Source organism: Oncorhynchus mykiss, chromosome 18, assembly GCF_057628025.1.
Source record: "Oncorhynchus mykiss isolate SJ-2025 chromosome 18, ASM5762802v1, whole genome shotgun sequence".
NCBI lineage: Eukaryota > Metazoa > Chordata > Actinopteri > Salmoniformes > Salmonidae > Oncorhynchus > Oncorhynchus mykiss.
The window spans coordinates 60,027,905-60,049,132 of record NC_143039.1 but is presented as its reverse complement, the minus strand read 5'-3'; the positions used below and the strand labels follow the sequence as shown (position 1 = coordinate 60,049,132).

The 21,228-nt window shown below is 43.1% G+C and overlaps 1 protein-coding gene across 1 annotated transcript; it reads left to right on the top strand.

Annotated features, from left to right (window-relative positions):
• The first annotated feature begins 248 nt into the window (after positions 1 to 248).
• Positions 249 to 20,274, top strand: cd164l2 (CD164 molecule like 2). The gene is made up of 6 exons (XM_090209478.1): positions 249 to 673; positions 9,042 to 9,128; positions 9,410 to 9,487; positions 9,654 to 9,689; positions 9,830 to 9,977; positions 19,554 to 20,274. The coding sequence occupies exons 1-6, from the start codon at positions 586 to 588 to the stop codon at positions 19,567 to 19,569; spliced, it is 453 nt and encodes a 150-aa protein (XP_090065604.1). The 5' UTR covers positions 249 to 585; the 3' UTR covers positions 19,570 to 20,274.
• The last annotated feature ends 954 nt before the right edge of the window (positions 20,275 to 21,228 follow it).

Below are 21,228 nucleotides of genomic sequence, written 5' to 3'. Positions count from 1 at the left end.
GGAATGATAATCAGCGTGTGTGGGCACACATGCCTGTGTGTGTGCACATTCCTGTGTGTGTGTGTGTGCGGGCATATGAGTGTGTGTTTGTGTGCCTGTGTGCGTGCTTGTGAGCATGCTTTTGTGTGTGTGTCCTGGGGCTCTGAGGTAAAAAGGTGTCAATCTGTCTCAGTGGTGTGGGTTTCAGGGTGGTGGAGAAGGGGAGGGGGATGGCAAGGTAACCAAGTAGACTAGGGTCGAGTTACACCGGTTCCTGTCTCTCTCTTTCCCAAATGCAGATAACTCCTCTCCTCTTCATTTAATATTTCCTAAAGCTAGAACCCCATTTCTTTTTTGTTGAGTTTGAGGCCTCTGCAAGGGATCTACAAACAACTGAAAAGTACTTAATCTTACATTTGGAATGTTCTGAAACATTCTGGAACCTTCTGGAACCTTTTAGAACCTTATGATCCCTGTTGACATCTTGAAGCCACCTGAGGAACTGAAGCTATTTTTTGTTTTTCTCTGACTAGTCTTGTGGTCTCTACCTGTCTGTACTGGTCTTTGCTGGTCTGTACTAGTCTGAACTGGTCTGTAGTGGTCAGGATGCGAGGGTTAGAGCTAAAGGCCCTCGGTGCAGCGTTGCTGGTCCTTTCAGTGGTTATCACCTCTCATTGTCAGTCGGACTCTTCAGGTAGGTATGTGAGCATGTTTGTGTGTGTGTGTGTGGTCTGTCACCCTTTGAACTTCCTGACTCTCAACTTTGGCCCCTCTGTTCCTCTTGGCCCCACTTACATTTATAGTATTGTTTCCAACCTTCCCTTGTCTCCTATTATTCATGACCTCTCATTTGAAATGACATGATATGTGTAAGCAAATGAAACATTGGTAGTTTGGCAAACAATGCTCAGACCCCCTAAATGCCTAGGGCTAAGCTCAATGAGTTTAGCTCAATGCCTAGGGTTTAGCTCAATGACTTTAGCTCAATGCCTAGGGTTTAGCTAAATGAGTTTAGCTCAATGCCTAGGGTTTATCTCATTGCACTTAGCTCAATGCCTAGGGTCTAGCTCAATGAGTTTAGCTCAATGCCTAGGGTTTAGCTAAATGAGTTTAGCTCAATGCCTTGGGTTTAACTCATTGAGCTTAGCTCAATGCCTAGGGTTTAGCTCAATGCCTAGGGGTTAGCTCAACGGCCAGGGTTACACTCAATGCCTAGGTTTTAGCTCAATAACTAGAGTTCAGCTCATTGTCTAGTGTTTAGATCAATGCCGAGGGCTTAGCTCAATACCTAGGGTTTAGCTCAATGAGTTTAGCTCAATGCCTAGGGTTTAGCTCAATGCCTAGGGTTTAGCTCAATGCATACGGTTTAGCTCAATGCCTAGGATTTATATCAATGCCCAGGGTTTAGCTCAATCCCTGAGGTTTAGCTCAATCCATAGGGTTTAGCTCAATCCATAGGGTTTAGCTCAATGCCTAGGGTTTAGATCAATAACTAGGATTTAGCTCAATAACTAGGGCTTAGCTCAACGAGTTTAGCTCAATGCCTAGGGTTTAGCTCAATGCCTAAGGTTTAGCTCAATGCAGAGGGTTTTGATCACTGCCTAGGGTTTAGCTCAATACCTTGGGTTTAGCTCAATACCTACGGTTTAGCTCAATGAATAGGGTTGAGCTAAATCCCTAGGGTTTAGCTCAAGGCCTAGGGTTTAGCTCAAGGCCTAGGATTGAGCTCAATGCCTAGGGTTTAGCTCAATAACCAGGGTTTAGCCCAATGCCCAGGGATTAGCTCAACACCCAGGGTTTAGCTCAATAACCAGTGTTTAGCTCAATGCCCAGGGATTAGCTCAACGCTCAGTATTTAGCTCAATGCCCAGGGTTTAGCTCAAAGCCCAGGGTTTAGCTCAATGCCTAGGGTTTAGCTCAATGCCTAGGGTTTAGCTCAATAACTAGGGTTTATCTCATTATCTAGGGGTTTGCTCAATGCCTAGGGTTTAGATCAATATCTAGGGTTTAGCTCAATACCTAGGGTTTAGCTAAACACCCAGGGTTAGCTCAATACCTAGGGATTAGCTCAATGCTTAACCTCAATGCCTGGGGTTTAGCTCAATTCCAAGGGTTTAGCTCAATTTCTAGGGTTTAGCTCAATGCCTATGGTTTAGTTCAATGCCTAGGCTTAAGCTCAATGCCTAGGGTTTAGCACAATGCCTAGGGTTTAGCTCAATTCCTAGGGTTTAGGTCTGTATTTGGGGATTAGCTCAATACCTGGGGTTTAGCTCAATGCCTAGGGTTTATCTCAATGCCTCGGGTTTAGCTCAATGCATAGGGTTTAGCTAAATGCCTGGGGTTTATCTCAATGCATAGGGTTTAGCTCAATAGGTAGGGTTTAGCTCAATGAGTTTAGCTTAATGCCTAGGGTTTAGCTCAATACCTAGGATTTAGCTCAACATCTGGAGTTTAGCTCAATGAGATTAGCTCAATGCCTTGGGTTTAGCTCAATGCCTAAGCTTTAGCTCGATGAGATTAACTTAATGCCTAGGGCATAGCTCAATGCCTAAGGTATAGCTCAATGATTAGGGATTAGCTCAATTCCTAGGTTTGAGCTAAATGCCAAGGGTTTAGCACATTGCTTAGGGTTCATCTCAATGAGTTTAGCTCATTGCCTAGGGTTTAGCTCAATGCCTAGGGTTTAGTTCAATGAGTTTACCTCAATACCTAGGGTTTAGCACAATGCATAGAGTTTAGCTCAATGCATAGGGTTTAGCTCAATGAATAGGGTTCAGCTCAATATCTAGGGTTTAGCTCAATGGGTAGGGTTTAGCTCAATTAGTTTAGCTCGGTGCTTTGGGTTTAGCTCAAAGCCTAGGCTTTACCTCAGAACCTAGGGTTTAGCTCAAATCCTACAGGTTTAGCTCAATGATTAGGGTTTAGGTCAATGCCTAGGGTTTAGCTCAATGCCTAGGGTTTGTCTCAATCCCTAGGGTTTAGCTAAATGCTAAGGGGTTTAGATCATTGCCCAGGGTTTAGCTAAATGAGATTATCTTAATGCCCAGGGTATAGCTCAATTCCTAATGTATAGCTCAATGCATAAGGTTTAGGTCAATGCCTAGGGTTTAGCTCAATGCCTAGGGTTTGTCTCAATCCCTAGGGTTTAGCTAAATGCCTAGGGTTTAGATCATTGCCCAGGGTTTAGCTAAATGAGAGTAGCTTAATGCCTAAGGTATAGCTCAATGCCTAGGTTTTAGGTGAATGCCTAGGGTATAGCTCAATGTCTAGGGTGTAGCTCAATGCCTAAGGTATAGCTCAATGCCTAGGTATTAGCTCAATTCCTAGGGTTTAGCTAAATGCCAAGGGTTTAGCTCATTGCCTTGGGTTTAGCTCAATAACTAGGGTTTAGCTCAATTAGTTTAGCTCAATGCCTAGGGTGTAGCTCAATGCCTAGGGTTGAGCTCAATGCCCAGGGTTTAGCTCAATATCTAGGGGTTAGCTCAATTCCTAGGGTTAGCTCAATATCTAGGGATTTTTTCAACACTTAGGTTTTAGCCAAATACCTAGGATTAGCTCAATGGCCAGAGTTGAGCTAAATCCCTAAGTTTGATTTTAGCCTAATGATTTTAGCTCAATTCCTAGGGTTTACGTTAATGCCTAGGCTTAAGCTCAATGCCTAGGCTATTGCTCAATGCCTAGGGTTTAGCTCAATAGCTAGGGTTTAGCTCAATGATTTTAGCCTAATGCCTAGAGTTTAGATCAATGCCTAGGGTTTAGCTCAATTCCTAGGGTTTATGTTGATATTTGGGGTTTTGCTCAATGCATGGGGTTTAGCTCAATGCATAGGGTTTAGCTTAATAAATTTAGCTCAATACCTAGGGTATAGCTCAATGCATAGGGTTCAGCTCAATATCTAGGGTTTAACTCAATGATTTTAGCCTAGTGATTTTAGCTCAATTCCTAGGGTTTAGGTCAATGCCTAGGCTTAAGCTTAATGCCTAGGCTTAAACTCAATGCCTACGGTTTAGCTCAATGCCTAGGGTTTAGTACAATAGCTAGGGTTTAGCTCAATGATTTTAGCCTAATGCCTAGGGTTTAGATCAAGGCCTAGGGTTTAGCTCAATTCCTAGGGTTTATGTTGATACTTGGGGTTTTGCTCAATGCATAGGGTTTAGCTTAATGAATTTAGCTCAATACCTAGGGTATAGCTCAATAGGTAAGGTTTAGCTCAATACGTTTTTCTCGATGCCTAGGGTTGAGCTCAATGCCTAGGGTTTAGCTAAATACCTAGGATTTAGCTCAGTATCTAGGGTTTAGCTCAATAGGTAAGGTTTAGCTCCATACGTTTTTCTCGATGCCTAGGGTTGAGCTCAATGCCTAGGGTTTAGCTAAATACCTAGGATTTAGCTCAATATCTAGAGTTTAGCTCAATGAGTTTAGCTCAATGCCTTGGGTTTAGCTCAATGCCTAGGGTTTAGCTCAATATCTAGGTTTGAGCTCAATATCTAGAGTTTACCTCAATGAGTTTAGCTCAATTCCCTGGGTTTAGCTCAAAGCTTAGGGTTTAGCTCAATGCATAGGGTTAGCCCAATGCCTAGGGTTTAGCTCAAAGCCTGCAGGTTTATCTCAATGATTAATGTCTAGCTAATGCCCTGGGTTTAGCTCAACACCTAGGTTTTAGCTCAATGCGTAGGTTTTAGCTCAATGGCTAGGGTTTAGCTCAATACCTAGGGTTTAGCTCAATACCTAGGGTTTAGCTCAATGTCTAGGGTTTAGCTCAATGATTTTAGCCTAATGCCTAGGGTTTAGATCAATGCCTAGGGTTTAGCTCAATTCCTAGGGTTTATGTTGATATTTGGGGTTTTGCTCAATGCATGGGGTTTAGCTCAATGCATAGGGTTTAGCTTAATAAATGTAGCTCAATACCTAGGGTATAGCTCAATGCATAGGGTTCAGCTCAATATCTAGGGTTTAACTCAATGATTTTAGCCTAGTGATTTTAGCTCAATTCCTAGGGTTTAGGTCAATGCCTAGGCTTAAGCTTAATGCCTAGGCTTAAGCTCAATGCCTACGGTTTAGCTCAATGCCTAGGGTTTAGTACAATAGCTAGGGTTTAGCTCAATGATTTTAGCCTAATGCCTAGGGTTTAGATCAAGGCCTAGGGTTTAGCTCAATTCCTAGGGTTTATGTTGATACTTGGGGTTTTGCTCAATGCATAGGGTTTAGCTTAATGAATTTAGCTCAATACCTAGGGTATAGCTCAATAGGTAAGGTTTAGCTCAATACGTTTTTCTCGATGCCTAGGGTTGAGCTCAATGCCTAGGGTTTAGCTAAATACCTAGGATTTAGCTCAGTATCTAGGGTTTAGCTCAATAGGTAAGGTTTAGCTCAATACGTTTTTCTCGATGCCTAGGGTTGAGCTCAATGCCTAGGGTTTAGCTAAATACCTAGGATTTAGCTCAATATCTAGAGTTTAGCTCAATGAGTTTAGCTCAATGCCTTGGGTTTAGCTCAATGCCTAGGGTTTAGCTCAATATCTAGGTTTGAGCTCAATATCTAGAGTTTACCTCAATGAGTTTAGCTCAATTCCCTGGGTTTAGCTCAAAGCTTAGGGTTTAGCTCAATGCATAGGGTTAGCCCAATGCCTAGGGTTTAGCTCAAAGCCTGCAGGTTTATCTCAATGATTAATGTCTAGCTAATGCCCTGGGTTTAGCTCAACACCTAGGTTTTAGCTCAATGCGTAGGTTTTAGCTCAATGGCTAGGGTTTAGCTCAATACCTAGGGTTTAGCTCAATACCTAGGGTTTAGCTCAATGCCTAGGGTTTAGCTCAACTCCTGGGGTTTAGCTCAATGTCTAGGGTTTAGCTCAATGCCTAGGGTTTAGCTCAATGCCTAGGGTTTAGCTCAATGATTAGGGATTAGCTAAATTCCTGGGATTTAGCTCAATGCCAAGGGTTTAGCTGAATGAGTTTAGCTCAATGCCTAGGGCTTAGCTTAATACCTTGGGTTTAGCTCAACACCTAGGTTTTAGCTCAATCCCTAGGGTTTAACTCAATATATAGTGTTTAACCCAATACCTAGGGTTTAGCTCAATAAGTTTAGCTCAATGAGTTTAGCTCAATTGCTAGGGTATAGCTCAATGCCTAGGGTACAGCTCAATTCCTAGGGTTTTGCTCAGACCCTATGGTTTAGCTCAATGCCTAGTGTTTAGCTCAATCACTAGGGTTTATTTCAATGCTTTGGGTTTAGCTCAATGCCATGGGTTTAGCTCAATGCCTAGGGTTTAGCTCAATGCCTAGGGTTTAGCTCAAAGCCTAGGGCTTAGCCCAATGCCCAGGGTTTAGCTCGATGCCTAGGGTTTAGCTAAATACCTAGGATTTAGCTCAATATCTAGAGTTTAGCTCAATGAGTTTAGCTCAATGCCTTGGGTTTAGCTCAATGCCTAGGGTTTAGCTCAATATCTAGGTTTGAGCTCAATATCTAGAGTTTACCTCAATGAGTTTAGCTCAATTCCCTGGGTTTAGCTCAAAGCTTAGGGTTTAGCTCAATGCATAGGGTTAGCCCAATGCCTAGGGTTTAGCTCAAAGCCTGCAGGTTTATCTAAATGATTAATGTCTAGCTAATGCCCTGGGTTTAGCTCAACACCTAGGTTTTAGCTCAATGCGTAGGTTTTAGCTCAATGGCTAGGGTTTAGCTCAATACCTAGGGTTTAGCTCAATACCTAGGGTTTAGCTCAATGCCTAGGGTTTAGCTCAACTCCTGGGGTTTAGCTCAATGTCTAGGGTTTAGCTCAATGCCTAGGGTTTAGCTCAATGCCTAGGGTTTAGCTCAATGATTAGGGATTAGCTAAATTCCTGGGATTTAGCTCAATGCCAAGGGTTTAGCTGAATGAGTTTAGCTCAATGCCTAGGGCTTAGCTTAATACCTTGGGTTTAGCTCAACACCTAGGTTTTAGCTCAATCCCTAGGGTTTACCTCAATATATAGTGTTTAACCCAATACCTAGGGTTTAGCTCAATAAGTTTAGCTCAATGAGTTTAGCTCAATTGCTAGGGTATAGCTCAATGCCTAGGGTACAGCTCAATTCCTAGGGTTTTGCTCAGACCCTATGGTTTAGCTCAATGCCTAGTGTTTAGCTCAATCACTAGGGTTTATTTCAATGCTTTGGGTTTAGCTCAATGCCATGGGTTTAGCTCAATGCCTAGGGTTTAGCTCAATGCCTAGGGTTTAGCTCAAAGCCTAGGGCTTAGCCCAATGCCCAGGGTTTAGCTCGATGCCTAGGGTTTAGCTAAATACCTAGGATTTAGCTCAATATCTAGAGTTTAGCTCAATGAGTTTAGCTCAATGCCTTGGGTTTAGCTCAATGCCTAGGGTTTAGCTCAATATCTAGGTTTGAGCTCAATATCTAGAGTTTACCTCAATGAGTTTAGCTCAATTCCCTGGGTTTAGCTCAAAGCTTAGGGTTTAGCTCAATGCATAGGGTTAGCCCAATGCCTAGGGTTTAGCTCAAAGCCTGCAGGTTTATCTCAATGATTAATGTCTAGCTAATGCCCTGGGTTTAGCTCAACACCTAGGTTTTAGCTCAATGCGTAGGTTTTAGCTCAATGGCTAGGGTTTAGCTCAATACCTAGGGTTTAGCTCAATACCTAGGGTTTAGCTCAATGCCTAGGGTTTAGCTCAACTCCTGGGGTTTAGCTCAATGTCTAGGGTTTAGCTCAATGCCTAGGGTTTCGCTCAATGCCTAGGGTTTAGCTCAATGATTAGGGATTAGCTAAATTCCTGGGATTTAGCTCAATGCCAAGGGTTTAGCTGAATGAGTTTAGCTCAATGCCTAGGGCTTAGCTTAATACCTTGGGTTTAGCTCAACACCTAGGTTTTAGCTCAATCCCTAGGGTTTAGCTCAATATATAGTGTTTAACCCAATACCTAGGGTTTAGCTCAATAAGTTTAGCTCAATGAGTTTAGCTCAATTGCTAGGGTATAGCTCAATGCCTAGGGTACAGCTCAATTCCTAGGGTTTTGCTCAGACCCTATGGTTTAGCTCAATGCCTAGTGTTTAGCTCAATCACTAGGGTTTATTTCAATGCTTTGGGTTTAGCTCAATGCCATGGGTTTAGCTCAATGCCTAGGGTTTAGCTCAATGCCTAGGGTTTAGCTCAAAGCCTAGGGCTTAGCCCAATGCCCAGGGTTTAGCTCGATGCCTAGGGTTTAGCTCAATGCCTAGGGTTTAGCTCAATGTTTCGGGTTTAGCTCAATATCTTGGGTTTAGCTCAATGCCTTGGGTTTATCTCAACTGATGGGGTTTAGCTCAATGTCTAGGGTTTAGCTCAATGCCTAAGGTTTAGCTCAATGATTAGGGATTAGCTCAAATCCTAGGGTTTAGCTCAATGCCAAGAGTTTAGCTCATTGCCTAGGGTTTATCTCAATGAGTTTAGCTCAATGCCTAGGGTTTAGCTCAATACCTAGGTTTTAACTCAATGCTTAGGGTTTAGCTCAATGTCTAGAGTTTTGCTCAATGCCTAGGGTTTAGCTCAATATATTGGGTTTAGCCCAAAACCTAGGGTTTAGCTCAACGAGTTTAGCTCAATGCCTAGGGTATATCTCAATTCCTAGGGTTTAGCTCAATGCCGAGGGTTTAGCTCAATGCCTAGGGTTTAGCTCAATGCCTAGGGTTTAGCTCAATGACTTGGGTTTAGCCCAATGCCTCGGGTTTAGCCCAATTCCCAGGGTTGATCTCAAAGCCTAGGGTTTAGCTCGATGCCTAGGGTTTAGCTCAATTCCTAGGGTTTAGCTCGATGCCTAGGGTTTGGCTCAATGAGTGTAGCTCAATACCTAGGATTTAAGTGAATCCTAGGTTTTAGCTCATTTTGTCTTTTTCTGTGTTCCCCTCCCCATCTACTATTGGTTGTATTTGTTGGATGAGAAAACAATTTTTGCAACTAAATATTTTGTGACTAAAGTTCAATTTATCTTGAATGATTCATTGATTCCTGTTATGAGGAAAGCAGAGGTCCGCCCTGAGTGTGTTTATGTGTGTTATTCTGCACTGGCTGATTGATTGACAACTGTTGCCTCCAATAGACTGCTCCCAGGCTGAGTCATGTGACCTGTGTGTCGGAGACTCCACCCTAAATCTGACTGGCTGTGTCTGGAGGGTCTGCGGGAACAGTGAGACACACACAGACACACACACAGACACACACAGACACACACACACACACACACACACACACACACACACACAGACACACACACACACACACACACAGACACACACACACACACACACACACACACACACACACACACACACACACACACACACACACACACACACACACACACACACACAGGTAAGACAACCCTCCAGGTCTTTACCAGATTATTAAATTATTCAGTGTGTCAGGATCTGAACTACACACACACACCATCCCTCCTCTCTCTCGTAGGTAATGATACTGGGTGTGTATCCGATCAGGGTGATTCTCCGAACTGTAATGTGACAAACGACCCAGCCATGTGCACAGGTGAGTAACACACACACACACACACACACACACACACACACACACACACACACACACACAAAACACACACACACACACACACACACACACACAAAATAGACAATGTGAGTAAAAACTATTTGCTAAATAACAATAACATTGATTACATTTCCTTATGTGTTTTTAGTCATAGAGATAGCGGAAGAAGGTGAAGGGGACTCAGGTGAGATTAAACTCAACATTCCATCACTTTATCCATCCCTTATTGATCTCTCTATTATTACTCATCCCTCTCCCCCTCTCTCTCTCTTCCCATATCTCTCCTTCTCCCCCCCCCCCTCCCCATATATCTCCGCCTGTCAGATGAGTCTCCTCCAGAGCCATCAGAGTTCTCCCAGGCCAGCTTTGACATGTCCAGTTTCATAGGAGGCATCATCCTGGTGCTGTGTGTGCAGGCTGGGGGATTCTTCGCCATGCGCTTCCTCAAGAAAGATACCACCTACGACCCCATGTGAGTGAGGGTGTGTGTGTGTGTGTGTGTGTGTGTGTGTGTGTGTGTGTGTGTGTGTGTGTGTGAGAGAGAGAGAGAGCAAGAGACAATTAGGCAACAACAAATTCAATCCCTTTTAGACAACTTCCTGGACAAAACTTTCCATTGTAATACTGAAGGTGTAAACTTGACAGTAGAAAACCTAAACAGTACATTCGACCTCAACTTCACTATCAAATCTAAAAATGTCAAACAGAAAACCCAAAGAAAATTAACAACAATGACAAATGGTTTGATGAAGAATGCAAAAACCTAAGAAAGAAATTGAGAAAACTATCCAACCAAAAACAGAGACCCAGATAACCTGAGCCTACCCAGATAACCTGAACCATGGTGAATCACTAAAACAATACAGAAATACACTACGGAAAAAGAAGGAACAGCATGTCAGAAAAGAGCTCAATGTAATTAAAGAACCCATAGAATCTAACCACTTCTGGGAAAATTGGAAAACGCTAAACAAACAACAACATGAAGCGTTATCTATCCAAAACTGAGATGTATTGATAAACCACTTCTCCAATCTTTTTGGCCCTATAACAAAGAACAAACAGTAAAAAAATATACATGATCAAATACAAATCATAGAATCAACTATTAAAGACCAGAACCCACTGGATTCTCCAATTACTTTGAATGAACTACAGGACACCATACAAACCCCCCAACCCAAAAAAGGCCTGTGGTGTTGATGGTATCCTCAATGAAATTATAAAATATACAGACCACAAATTTCAATTGGCTATACTTAAACTCTTTAACATCATCCTTAGCTCTGGCATCTTCCCCAGTATTTGGAACCAAGGACTGATCACCCCAATCCACAAAAGTGGAGACAAATTTGACCCCAATAACTACCATGGGATATCCGTCAATGGCAACCTTGGGAAAATCCTCTGCATTATCAATAACAGCAGACTCGTACATTTCCTCAGTGAAAACAATGCACTGAGCAAATGTCAAATTACCATATGACAGACCACGTATTCACCATGCACACCCTAATTGACAAACAAACAAAACAAAACAAAGACAAAAAACTTTTGACTAAATTTGGCATGAGGGTCTGCTATACAAATTGATGGAAAGTGGTGTTTGGAAAAAAAGGTGATGTGACTATCATTAATGTGATGACTGCTATTTACCGAATATTTACCTACTACGTTTACTTATTACTCAATTAAATTAATCATGTAACAATTAACTCATTCATAATTTGGAACACCACGGGAACAGTTGTTTACCGAGTTACTATCTCCTGAATTAAACTCTAAAGATTATCTAAATATCTCTTACATCAATTATAGACAAATATTAATTATTACCTCATCAGTCACATTCTGAATGTCGCATAAACCTTGGATATCTGCACGAACTCTAACCTAAGTGATGAATCAGCGATACACAAATTGGCTTAATTATTTATCAACTGACTAAATCATCACACCAAATACGTAAACACACATACAATGAAAACAGGTCCCTAGTTGACTAACAAAAGCATGACCGTTTGGTTACGCAATGGAAAGGGAGGGACAAAGAGTCAACTTATCATACATATGGAAACTGTGCTCACTGTAACCAGAATACTTAGCACACTAACAACCACAGAAATACAATATATATTTACGTGTAGATGTCTTTCTCTGTCGTCACCACTCGATCCATCTATGGGAAGTGGTTTGATGTAAGTCTCTGGTTTTCCACCATAGGTTACAATGTCCTTCTTAGTTGTAGACTTCTTTTCTTCTGGAGTGTTCATTAGAATAGGTACTTCAGATGTACCACACACAGTGTTCTGAGGGATCTATTTATTTAACAAGGCAAGTCTGTTTAGAGCAAATTCTTAATTACAATGACGGTCTACCAGGGAACAGTCGGTTAACTGCCTTGTTCAGGGGCAGAACGATAGGTTTTTACCTTGTCAGCTCGGGGATTCAATCTAGCAACCTTTCTGTTACTGTCCCAACGCTCTAACCACTAGGCTACCTGCCGCCCCTTCTTCTCTCTTGTCTTTGGTCAAAATGTCCTAGACTACTTCACATGCACGGCTGCAGATGGTGCATGTTTTAGTCTAGTTTACAAAGTTCTAAACATTTCAACGTGTGGACCACGGCCTCACATTCCCTGGTCTCAATGGTTGATTATTCAGGGTACAGCTAGGACCACAGCAACCCGGCATGTTTTGGTCTAATATACATTTCGTTAGCAAGTCCTTTTAAGCACTTTGGTCTTAGGGGCATTCCAACATGCCGACGCAGTGTCTGTGCTCACGTGTGCGTGGTTACTGACTGGGCCTATGTTTATATGAAAAGTCATTATCTCATTTAGAAGGCTAAAATCACATTTCTATCTTTTCAAAAATAGTTTCATATTTAATCATATAATTTCTACAACATGTAGCTGTAAATCTGACATATACAGTGTGAAAGCTCTTAATGTTACAATATTTCTGTTATAAGGTCTTGCTGATCATTTGAATGACATCACAAAATATACATTCATTTTCCATATTCCATCTCTCATCATTCGGATGTTGAAATATATTGTCCCAGTGTCCATTGTTTGATGGTAAAATTTTGGCGGCAAAGTCTCTCTGTCTAACAAAGTATTTTCGGTCTTCCCATACTGCAGAGCCAAAGGGAAAGTGTCTGCAAGGTATTTAAGTAATAAAACAGGCCAACCCCCCCCCTCTCCTCTCCTGTTGGAGGGGAGGGGGCTGTCCTCAAACATTTGCCAAGCTGATGGGTCCTTTTGATCCTCACCAAGGAGAGAGAGTCATGACACATACAACGTTATAAAATCCATCTACACAAACAACAAGTGTGCGGTTAACTTCTTGGTGACTGGGGGGCAGTATTGAGTAGCTTGACTGAATAAGGTGCCCAGAGTAAACTACCTGCTACTCAGAATATGCATATAATGCCTGCTACTAGAATATGCATATAATTAGTATATTCGGATAGAAAACACTTTGAAGTTTCTAAAACTGTTTGAATAATGTCTGTGAGTACAACAGAACTCATATGGCAGGCGAAAACCTGAGAAAAATCCAACCAGTTTGTAAGTTTTCAACTAATAGCCTATCGAAGATACAGTGGGATATTGGCCATGTTGCACTTCCTAAGGTTTCCACTAGATGTCAATGAGAATTTTATCTTTAAATGGTGTAAAATACTTGAGGAATTTTAATTATGAGATTTTTGTTGTTCTGAATGTGGCGCCCTGCACTTTCACTGGCTGTTGGCGGGGTGGGACGCTACCGCCCCGAATATCCCAGAGAGGTTAAAAGTTATTTCCACAGGGCCGTGGGGTGAGACAGGGATGCAGCTTAAGTCCAACCCTCTTCAACATATATCAACAAATTGGCGAGGGCACTAGAACAGTCTGCAGCACCCGGCCTCACCCTACTAGAATCTGAAGTCAAATGTCTACTGTTTGCTGATGATCTGGTGCTTCTGTCCCCAACCAAGGAGAGCCTAGAGCAGCACCTAGATGCTTCTGCACAAATTCTGTCAAACCTGGGCCCTGACAGTAAATCTCAGTAAGACAAAAATAATGGTGTTCCAAAAAAGGTCCAGTTGCCAGGACCACAAATATAAATTCCATCTAGACACTATTGCCCTAGAACACACAAAAAACTATACATACCTCTGCCTTAACATCAGTGCCACAGGTAAATTCCACAAAGCTGTGAATGAGCTGAGAGACAAGGCAAGAAGGGTGTTCTATGCCATCAAAAGGAACATTATGTAACATTGTGTGCTGAGAGTTGAGAAGCAAGTTCAGGGAGTGAGTGTTTTAATAAACACAACATAATACAAAATCAGAAACACGAACAACGCACAGACATGACGATCCCGAGGATCAGAAGCGGACCAGTCACCTCTGCTGAGGCGTGGGAAACATGTCAGTTCGGCTGAGATGTGGGAGAATGGCGACCTAGAGCCCTGGAGAGAGAGCATACGTGATGGTACCCCCTCCCCGGCGCGTTCGGCTCCAGCCACAGGACGCCAACCAGGATCAGGAGCGGACCGGTCACCACTGCTGATGCGAGGGAACCTGACAGACCGGCTGAGGCAGGGGAGCATGGCAAACCGGCTGAAGCATGAGAACCTAATGAGCCGGTGGAAACAGGGGAGCCTGGCGATCTGTCTGAGGGATGAGAGCCTGTAGCGGTTCCCGGACCCGACGTCATTCCCGCTGAAAAAAAAACAAAAAACATTCCCTGATGCTTCCCTTAGGTGAGACGTTATTTTGTAACGTTGTTCGCTGAGAGTCGGGAAGCAAGTTCAGGGAGTGAGTGTTTTAATAAATAAACACAACATAATACAAAATAAGAAACACGAACAACGCACAGACATGAAACAGAAACAATAATGCCTGGGGAAGGAACCGAAGGGAGTGACATATATAGGGAAGGTAATCAGGGAAGTGATGGAGTCCAGGTGCGCGTAACAATGGTGACAAGTGTGCACCATAACGAGCAGCCTGGTGACCTAGAGGCTGGAGAGGGAGCACACCTGACACATAAAATTCGACATACCAATTATGATCTGGCTAAAAAATACTTTAATCAGTTATAGAACTCATTGCCCTTCATGGTTGTGAGGTCTGGAGTCCACTCACCAATCAGGAATTCACAAAATGGGGCAAACACCAAATTGAGACTCTGCATGCAGAATTCTGCAAAAAATATAATCTGTGTACAACGTAAAACACCAAATAATGCATGCAAAGCAGAATTAGGCCGATACCCGCTAATGATCAAAATCCAGAAAGGAGCCGTTAAATTCTACAACCACCTAAAAGGAAGCGATCCCCAAACCTTCCATAACAAAGCAGTCACCCACAGAGAGATACACCTGGAGAAGAGTCCCCTAAGAAAGCTGATCCTGGGGCTCTGTTCACAAACAGACCTCCCAGAGCACCAGGACAGCAGCACAATTAGACCCAACAAAATAATGAGAAAACAAAAAGATAATTACTTGACACATTGGAAAGAATTAACAAAAAAACACAGCAAACTAGAATGCTATTTGGCCCTAAACAGAGAGTACACAGTGGCAAAATACCTGACCACTGTGACTGACCCAAACTTAAGGAAAGCTTTGACTATGTATAGATTCAGTGACCAAAGCCTTGCTATTGAGAAAGGCCACTGTCGTGACTTTACTTTCATTAATCTGATGACTGTTATTTATCTAATCAACTAACTGTGTTTAATCTTTACCCGATTAAATTAAACATGTAACTATTAACTCATTAGGATTTGGGGCACCACGAGAGCGGTTCTTTAAAGAGTTACCATCTCCCGAATTAAACTTTTAAGGTCTTTACCTATCACATCCATAAACAGTCAACTTATTAATCAGAACTTTGTATCCTCCTTGCATCTGCAAATACCCGGCCTTACTTATGATTCAATACTACACCAATTGGTTTAATTATTTATTTACTAGCTAACTAAAATATAAACATACACACTTAATACATTAGAAACAAATCCCTAGCGGACTGACACAATATGCCAGCTTCTTACAAAAGACATGTAGAGAGCGAGAGATAAAGACACTTAATTTTGGTACATTTTAGAACCTACTCTCAAAGTAATCATATACTTTGCACACAAACCACCGCCTGTTTGGAGTAAGAAATCATGAATGTATTTACATGTAAATGCTTTGTTTCACTGTGTATTTCTGATGGAACCAGGCCTTCTTGGAAAAGGTGTTGGACCGTTTGTGGCACGCTTGTAAAGCTCTGATTGTCCAAAAGGGGTCCCCACCCATCTCTTCTACTGTTGTTCTCCTCTGCTGTCGTCCGGTATCTGGCGACCCGTCGTGTAGTCCTGAACAGAGCTACAGTGCTCACTCTACTTCCACTTGCTTTGGAAGATGATTCTTTGTAGATAGGCTAGCCAGCCGTGTCGATGGCTCTCAGTGGGGTGAGAGTAGTAGAATGGTCCCACTTAAATAAGCTTTTCAACATATTTTACTTAGGACAGCTAATCAGCCATACCAGTGATTGTCTGGGAGGTGACTTCATCATCTCTACCTCGTGTTGAGATTTCAGAGTTCAAACCACTTTGGACGTAAGCTGCTTTCTGGTCTGATTTTTTAATTCTTAACCCATCATTTCACACAGTTTATTCAAAAGGGGTGGTTCGTGTGGCTGACACTTTCTCTGACCTCACTTAAGGGGGCGGTGATTAATTACTTGTACAAAGTTATAGAAACAATTTCCTCTTATAGTTACTAAGATCACATCCCTCTCTAAACAAAAATACTTTATAATTGTTCCTATTTCATACACAACGTAGAGGATGGAAACTTCACACATATAGTGTCTACTTTTCAAGTTACAATATTTCCTTTATGACATTTTTAATGACATCGCAAAATAACAACCAACTGACGTTAGTGGTCTTTGTATCGCCTCTGTCCATTCCACAGGTTCTATGTAGAAATATTGTTCCAATATTCGCTTTAGAACATGTTAGTGTTTTGGTGGAAAAATGTCTGTGAACATTTTTCCCTCAGAGATCCACAAAGAATCCACAAAGAATTCGAAAACACCCATATCTACTGGGTGAAATACCACAGTGTGCCATCACAGCAGCAATATTTGTGACCTGTTGCCACAGGGAAAGGTTCCCTAAATTTTATCAGCGTATCGAATGCGCGACCCGGGCTGGCAAAGCCCTGGATCATTGTTGTTCTAACTTCCGCGACGCATACAAAGTCCTCCCCCGCCCTCCTTTCTGAAAATCTGACCACGACTCCATTTTGTTGCTCCCAGCCTATAGACAGAAACTAAAACAGGAAACGCCTGTGCTCAGGTCTGTTCAACGCTGGTCCTACCAATCAGATTCCACGCTTCAAGATTGCTTCGATCACGTGGACTGGGATATGTTCCGCATAGCGTTGGACAATAACATTGATGAATACGCTGATTCGGTGAGTGAGTTTAATAGCAAGTGCATCGGTGATGTTGTACCCACAGCAACTTTTAAAACCTTCCCCAACCAGAAACCGTGGATTGATGGCAGCATTCGTGCAAAACTGAAAGCGTGAACCACGGCTTTTAATCAGGGCAAGGCGAACAGAAACATGACCGAATACAAACAGTGTAGCTATTCCCTCCTCTAGGCAATCAAACAAGCTAAGCGTCATTATAGAGACAAAGTAGAGTCACAATTCAACGGCTCAGACACGAGAGGTATGTGGCAGGGTCTACAGTCAATCACAGACTACAAAAAGAAAACCAGCCCCGTTGCGGACCACGATGTCTTGCTCCCAGACAAACTAAACAATTTACTTGCTCGCTTTGAGGACAATACAGTGCCAACGACACGGCCCGCTACCAAAACCTGTGGGCTTTCCGTCACTGCAGCCAACGTGAGTAAAACATTTAAACGCGTTAACCCTCGCAAGGCTGCCGCCCAGACGGCATCCCCAGCCGTGTCCTCAGAGCTTGTGCAGACCAGCTGGCTGGTATGTTTACGGACATATTCAATCAATCCTTGTCCCAGTCTGCTGTCCCCACATTCTTCAAGAGGGCCACCATTGTTCCTGTTCGCAAGAAAGCTAAGGTAACTGGGCTAAATGACTATTGCCCCGTAGCACTCACTTCCGTCATCATGAAGTGCTTTGAGAGACTAGTCAACGACCATATCACCTCCACCCTACCTGACACCCTAGACCCACTCCAACTTGCTTACCGCCCAAATAGGTCCACAGACGACGCAATCACAATCACACTGCACACTGTCCTAACCCAACTGGACAAGAGGAATACCTGTGTAAGAATGCTGTTCATTGACTACAGCTCAGCATTTAACACCATAGTACCCTCCAAACTCATCATTAAGCTCGAGACCCTGGGTCTCGACCCCGCCCTGTGCAACTGGGTCCTGGACTTCCTGACGGGCCGCCCCCAGGTGGTGAGGGTAGGAAACAACATCTCCACCCTGCTGATCCTCAATACTGGGGCCCCACAAGGGTGAGTTCTCAGCCCTCTCCTGTACTCCCTGTTCACCCATGACTGCGTGGCCATGCACGCCTCCAACTCAATCATCAAGTTTGCAAACGACACTACAGTGGTAGGCTTGATTACCAACAACGACGAGACGGCCTTCAGGGAGGAGGTGAGAGCCTTCGAAGTGTGTTGTCAGGAAAATAACCTCACACTCAATGTCAACAAAACAAAGGAGATGATCGTGGACTTCAGGAAACAGCAGAGGGAGCACCCCCTTATCCACATCGACGGGACAGTAGTGGAGAAGGTGGAAAGTTTTAAGTTCCTCGGCGTACACATCACGGACAAACTGAATTGGTCCACCCACACAGACAGCATCGTGAAGAAGGCGCAGCAGCGCCTCTTCAACCTCAGGAGGCTGAAGAAATTCGGCTTGTCACCAAAAACACAAACAAACTTTTACAGATGCACAATCAAGAGTATCCTGTCGGGCTGTATCACCGCCTGGTACGGCAACTGCTCCACCCACAACCGTAAGGCTCTCCAGAGGGTAGTGAGGTCTGCACAACGCATCACCGGGGGCAAACTACCTGCCCTCCAGGACACCTACACCACCCGATGTCACAGGAAGGCCAAAAAGATCATCAAGGACAACAACCACCCGAGCCACTGACTGTTCACCACGCTATCATCCAGAAGGCGAGGTCAGTACAGGTGCATCAAAGCTGGGACCGAGAGACTGAAAAACAGCTTCTATCTCAAGGCCATCAGACTGTTAAACAGCCATCACTAACATTGAGTGGCTACTGCCAACATACTGACTCATCTCTAGCCACTTTAATAATTAAAAATTGGATGGAATAAATGTATCACTAGCCACTTTAAACAATGCCACTTATATAATGTTTACATACCCTACATCACTCATCTCATGTGTACAGTATATACTGTACTCTATACCATCTACTGCATCTTGCCTATGCCGTTCGGCCATCGCTCATCCATATATTTTTACGTACATATTTTTATTAATTCCTTTACACTTGTGTGTATAAGGTAGTTGTTGTGAAATTGTTAGGTTAGATTACTTGTTAGATATTACTGCATGGTCGGAACTAGAAGCACAAGCATTTCGCTACGCTCGCATTAACATCTGCTAACCATGTATATGTGACATTTTATTTGAAATGGCAACCAGTGAAGAACAACACCATTGTAAATACAACCCATATTTATGTTTATTTATTTTCCCTTATGTACTTTAACTATTTGCACATAAGATAACATTTGAAATGTCTTTATTCTTTTGGAGTGTAATGTTTACTGTTGATTTGTATTGTTCATTTCACTTTTGTTTATTATCTCCTTCACTTGCTTTGGCAATGTTAACATATGTCTCCCATACCAATAAAGCCCTTAAATTGAAATAAATAAATTGAGAGAGAGAGAGTGTGTGTGTGTGTGTCTTTGCATCACAGTGACATCTAGAGAGCTGAAGTAATATAATAGGCTGAACAATAATCTCTGTCTCTCTTTCTCTCTCTCTCCCCTCCACAGAGAGCAGCCAGCCTAGAGGAGAGGAGAGAGAGAAGAGGAGGACAGTGAAAGATGAAGGAGGGAGGGAGGAGGGGGAGCTGTGACTCACCATGCTGTCACGATGCTTTGCATGACGTCAATCTACCATACTCCAGTGTGTGTGTTATACTTTTTTGTGTGTCCCAGATGTGCACCTGTCGGTCATTTTGTTTGTTTGACTGGCCCTCCATTATGTTGTGTAACTCCTGTTTATGTGTGTGTGTGTGTGTGCCCATGTGTGTGTGTGCCCATGTGTGTGTGTGTCCGTGTGTGTGTGTGTCCATGTGTGTGTGTGCCCATGTGTGTGTGTGTGTGTGTCCATGTGTGTGTGTGCCCATGTGTGTGTGTGTCCATGTGTGTGTGTGTCCGTGTGTGTGTGTGTCCATGTGTGTGTGTGCCCATGTGTGTGTGTATGTGTGTGTGTGTGTGTGTGCGCACCCATGTGTGTGTGTGTCCATGTGTGTGTGTGTATTCCCTTTTTCCTGTCAGTTGGCCTAAATGCCTTCTGAATTTACAGTTGGCAAATAGTATTGTCTTAGAAGCTTGTAGTTATGTGAATGTGTAATGATTTTCAATCGTGTTTAAACATGTTCGTTAATTTGTGTTGTTGAACTGGTTTGGCTTGAGCTGCGTTCAGGAGGGAGGGATCTGGGATCTGTTCTGTTGTTGTGTTGTTTATGAAAATAAAGATCATGCAAAATAATAGGTTTATGTGAGTGTGTGTGAGAGAGAGAAATAAAGAGGGAGAGAGAGTGAGTTAAAAAGGAGTGTGTGTGTGTTTAGATGTGATGATACGGATATGAAGTGACATTGAGCTGGGTGTGTCTGGGTTCCTCAACATGGGGCTAGTAGAGCTGGGTGTGTCTGTGTGCCTCAACATGAGGATAGTAGAGGGATTGGGGAACAGTTGCCAGGTTCAGTTGGACAAAATGTAGAAAGTCCAGTTGGTACCTCCCTGTTTCATTCCATTTCGAAACACTTTATCCCGTTTAGTGCCCACTGAACATGACCCAGTCCTGGTGCTATTGGTTGGTTGGCTGGCTGGCTGGCTGGCTGATTGGCTGGTTGGTTAGCTGGTTGGCTGGTTGGTTGATTGGATGGCTGGTTGGGGCTGTTTTGGGTTGTTCAGACAGAATGTAATTTCTGGACTGATTGGTTATAAAACCTCCCAACTCAGTGAACTGAAATCCCACAAACAAACTGGCTGTCCTCCAGTTCTACTGACAAAGGACTGAATGCTGGACTCTCTCTCTCTCTCTCTCTCTCTCTCTCTCTCTCTCTCTCTCTTTCAAAATCACACATACAAACACACACACTGACAAAAGGCTTGGTGGTGGAGTCACACACACACGCACGCACGCACGCACGCACACACACACACACACACACACACACACACACACACACACACACGCACACACACACACACACATACACACACACACACACACACAAGCAGTCTCTCTCCCTCTCATTCTGAAACACACTCACACACTCTCTCTTTAAACAACAAAGACTGTCAGTACACAGTGTTCTGTACTGGTGTAGCTGTGTTTGTGTGAGACTGTGTAAGTGTATCGATTTCTCTGTGTGTTTGAGACTGTGTAGGCTTACCTATGTGTGTTTAAAAGGTGGGGCAGCTACTGTAAAGTACCCC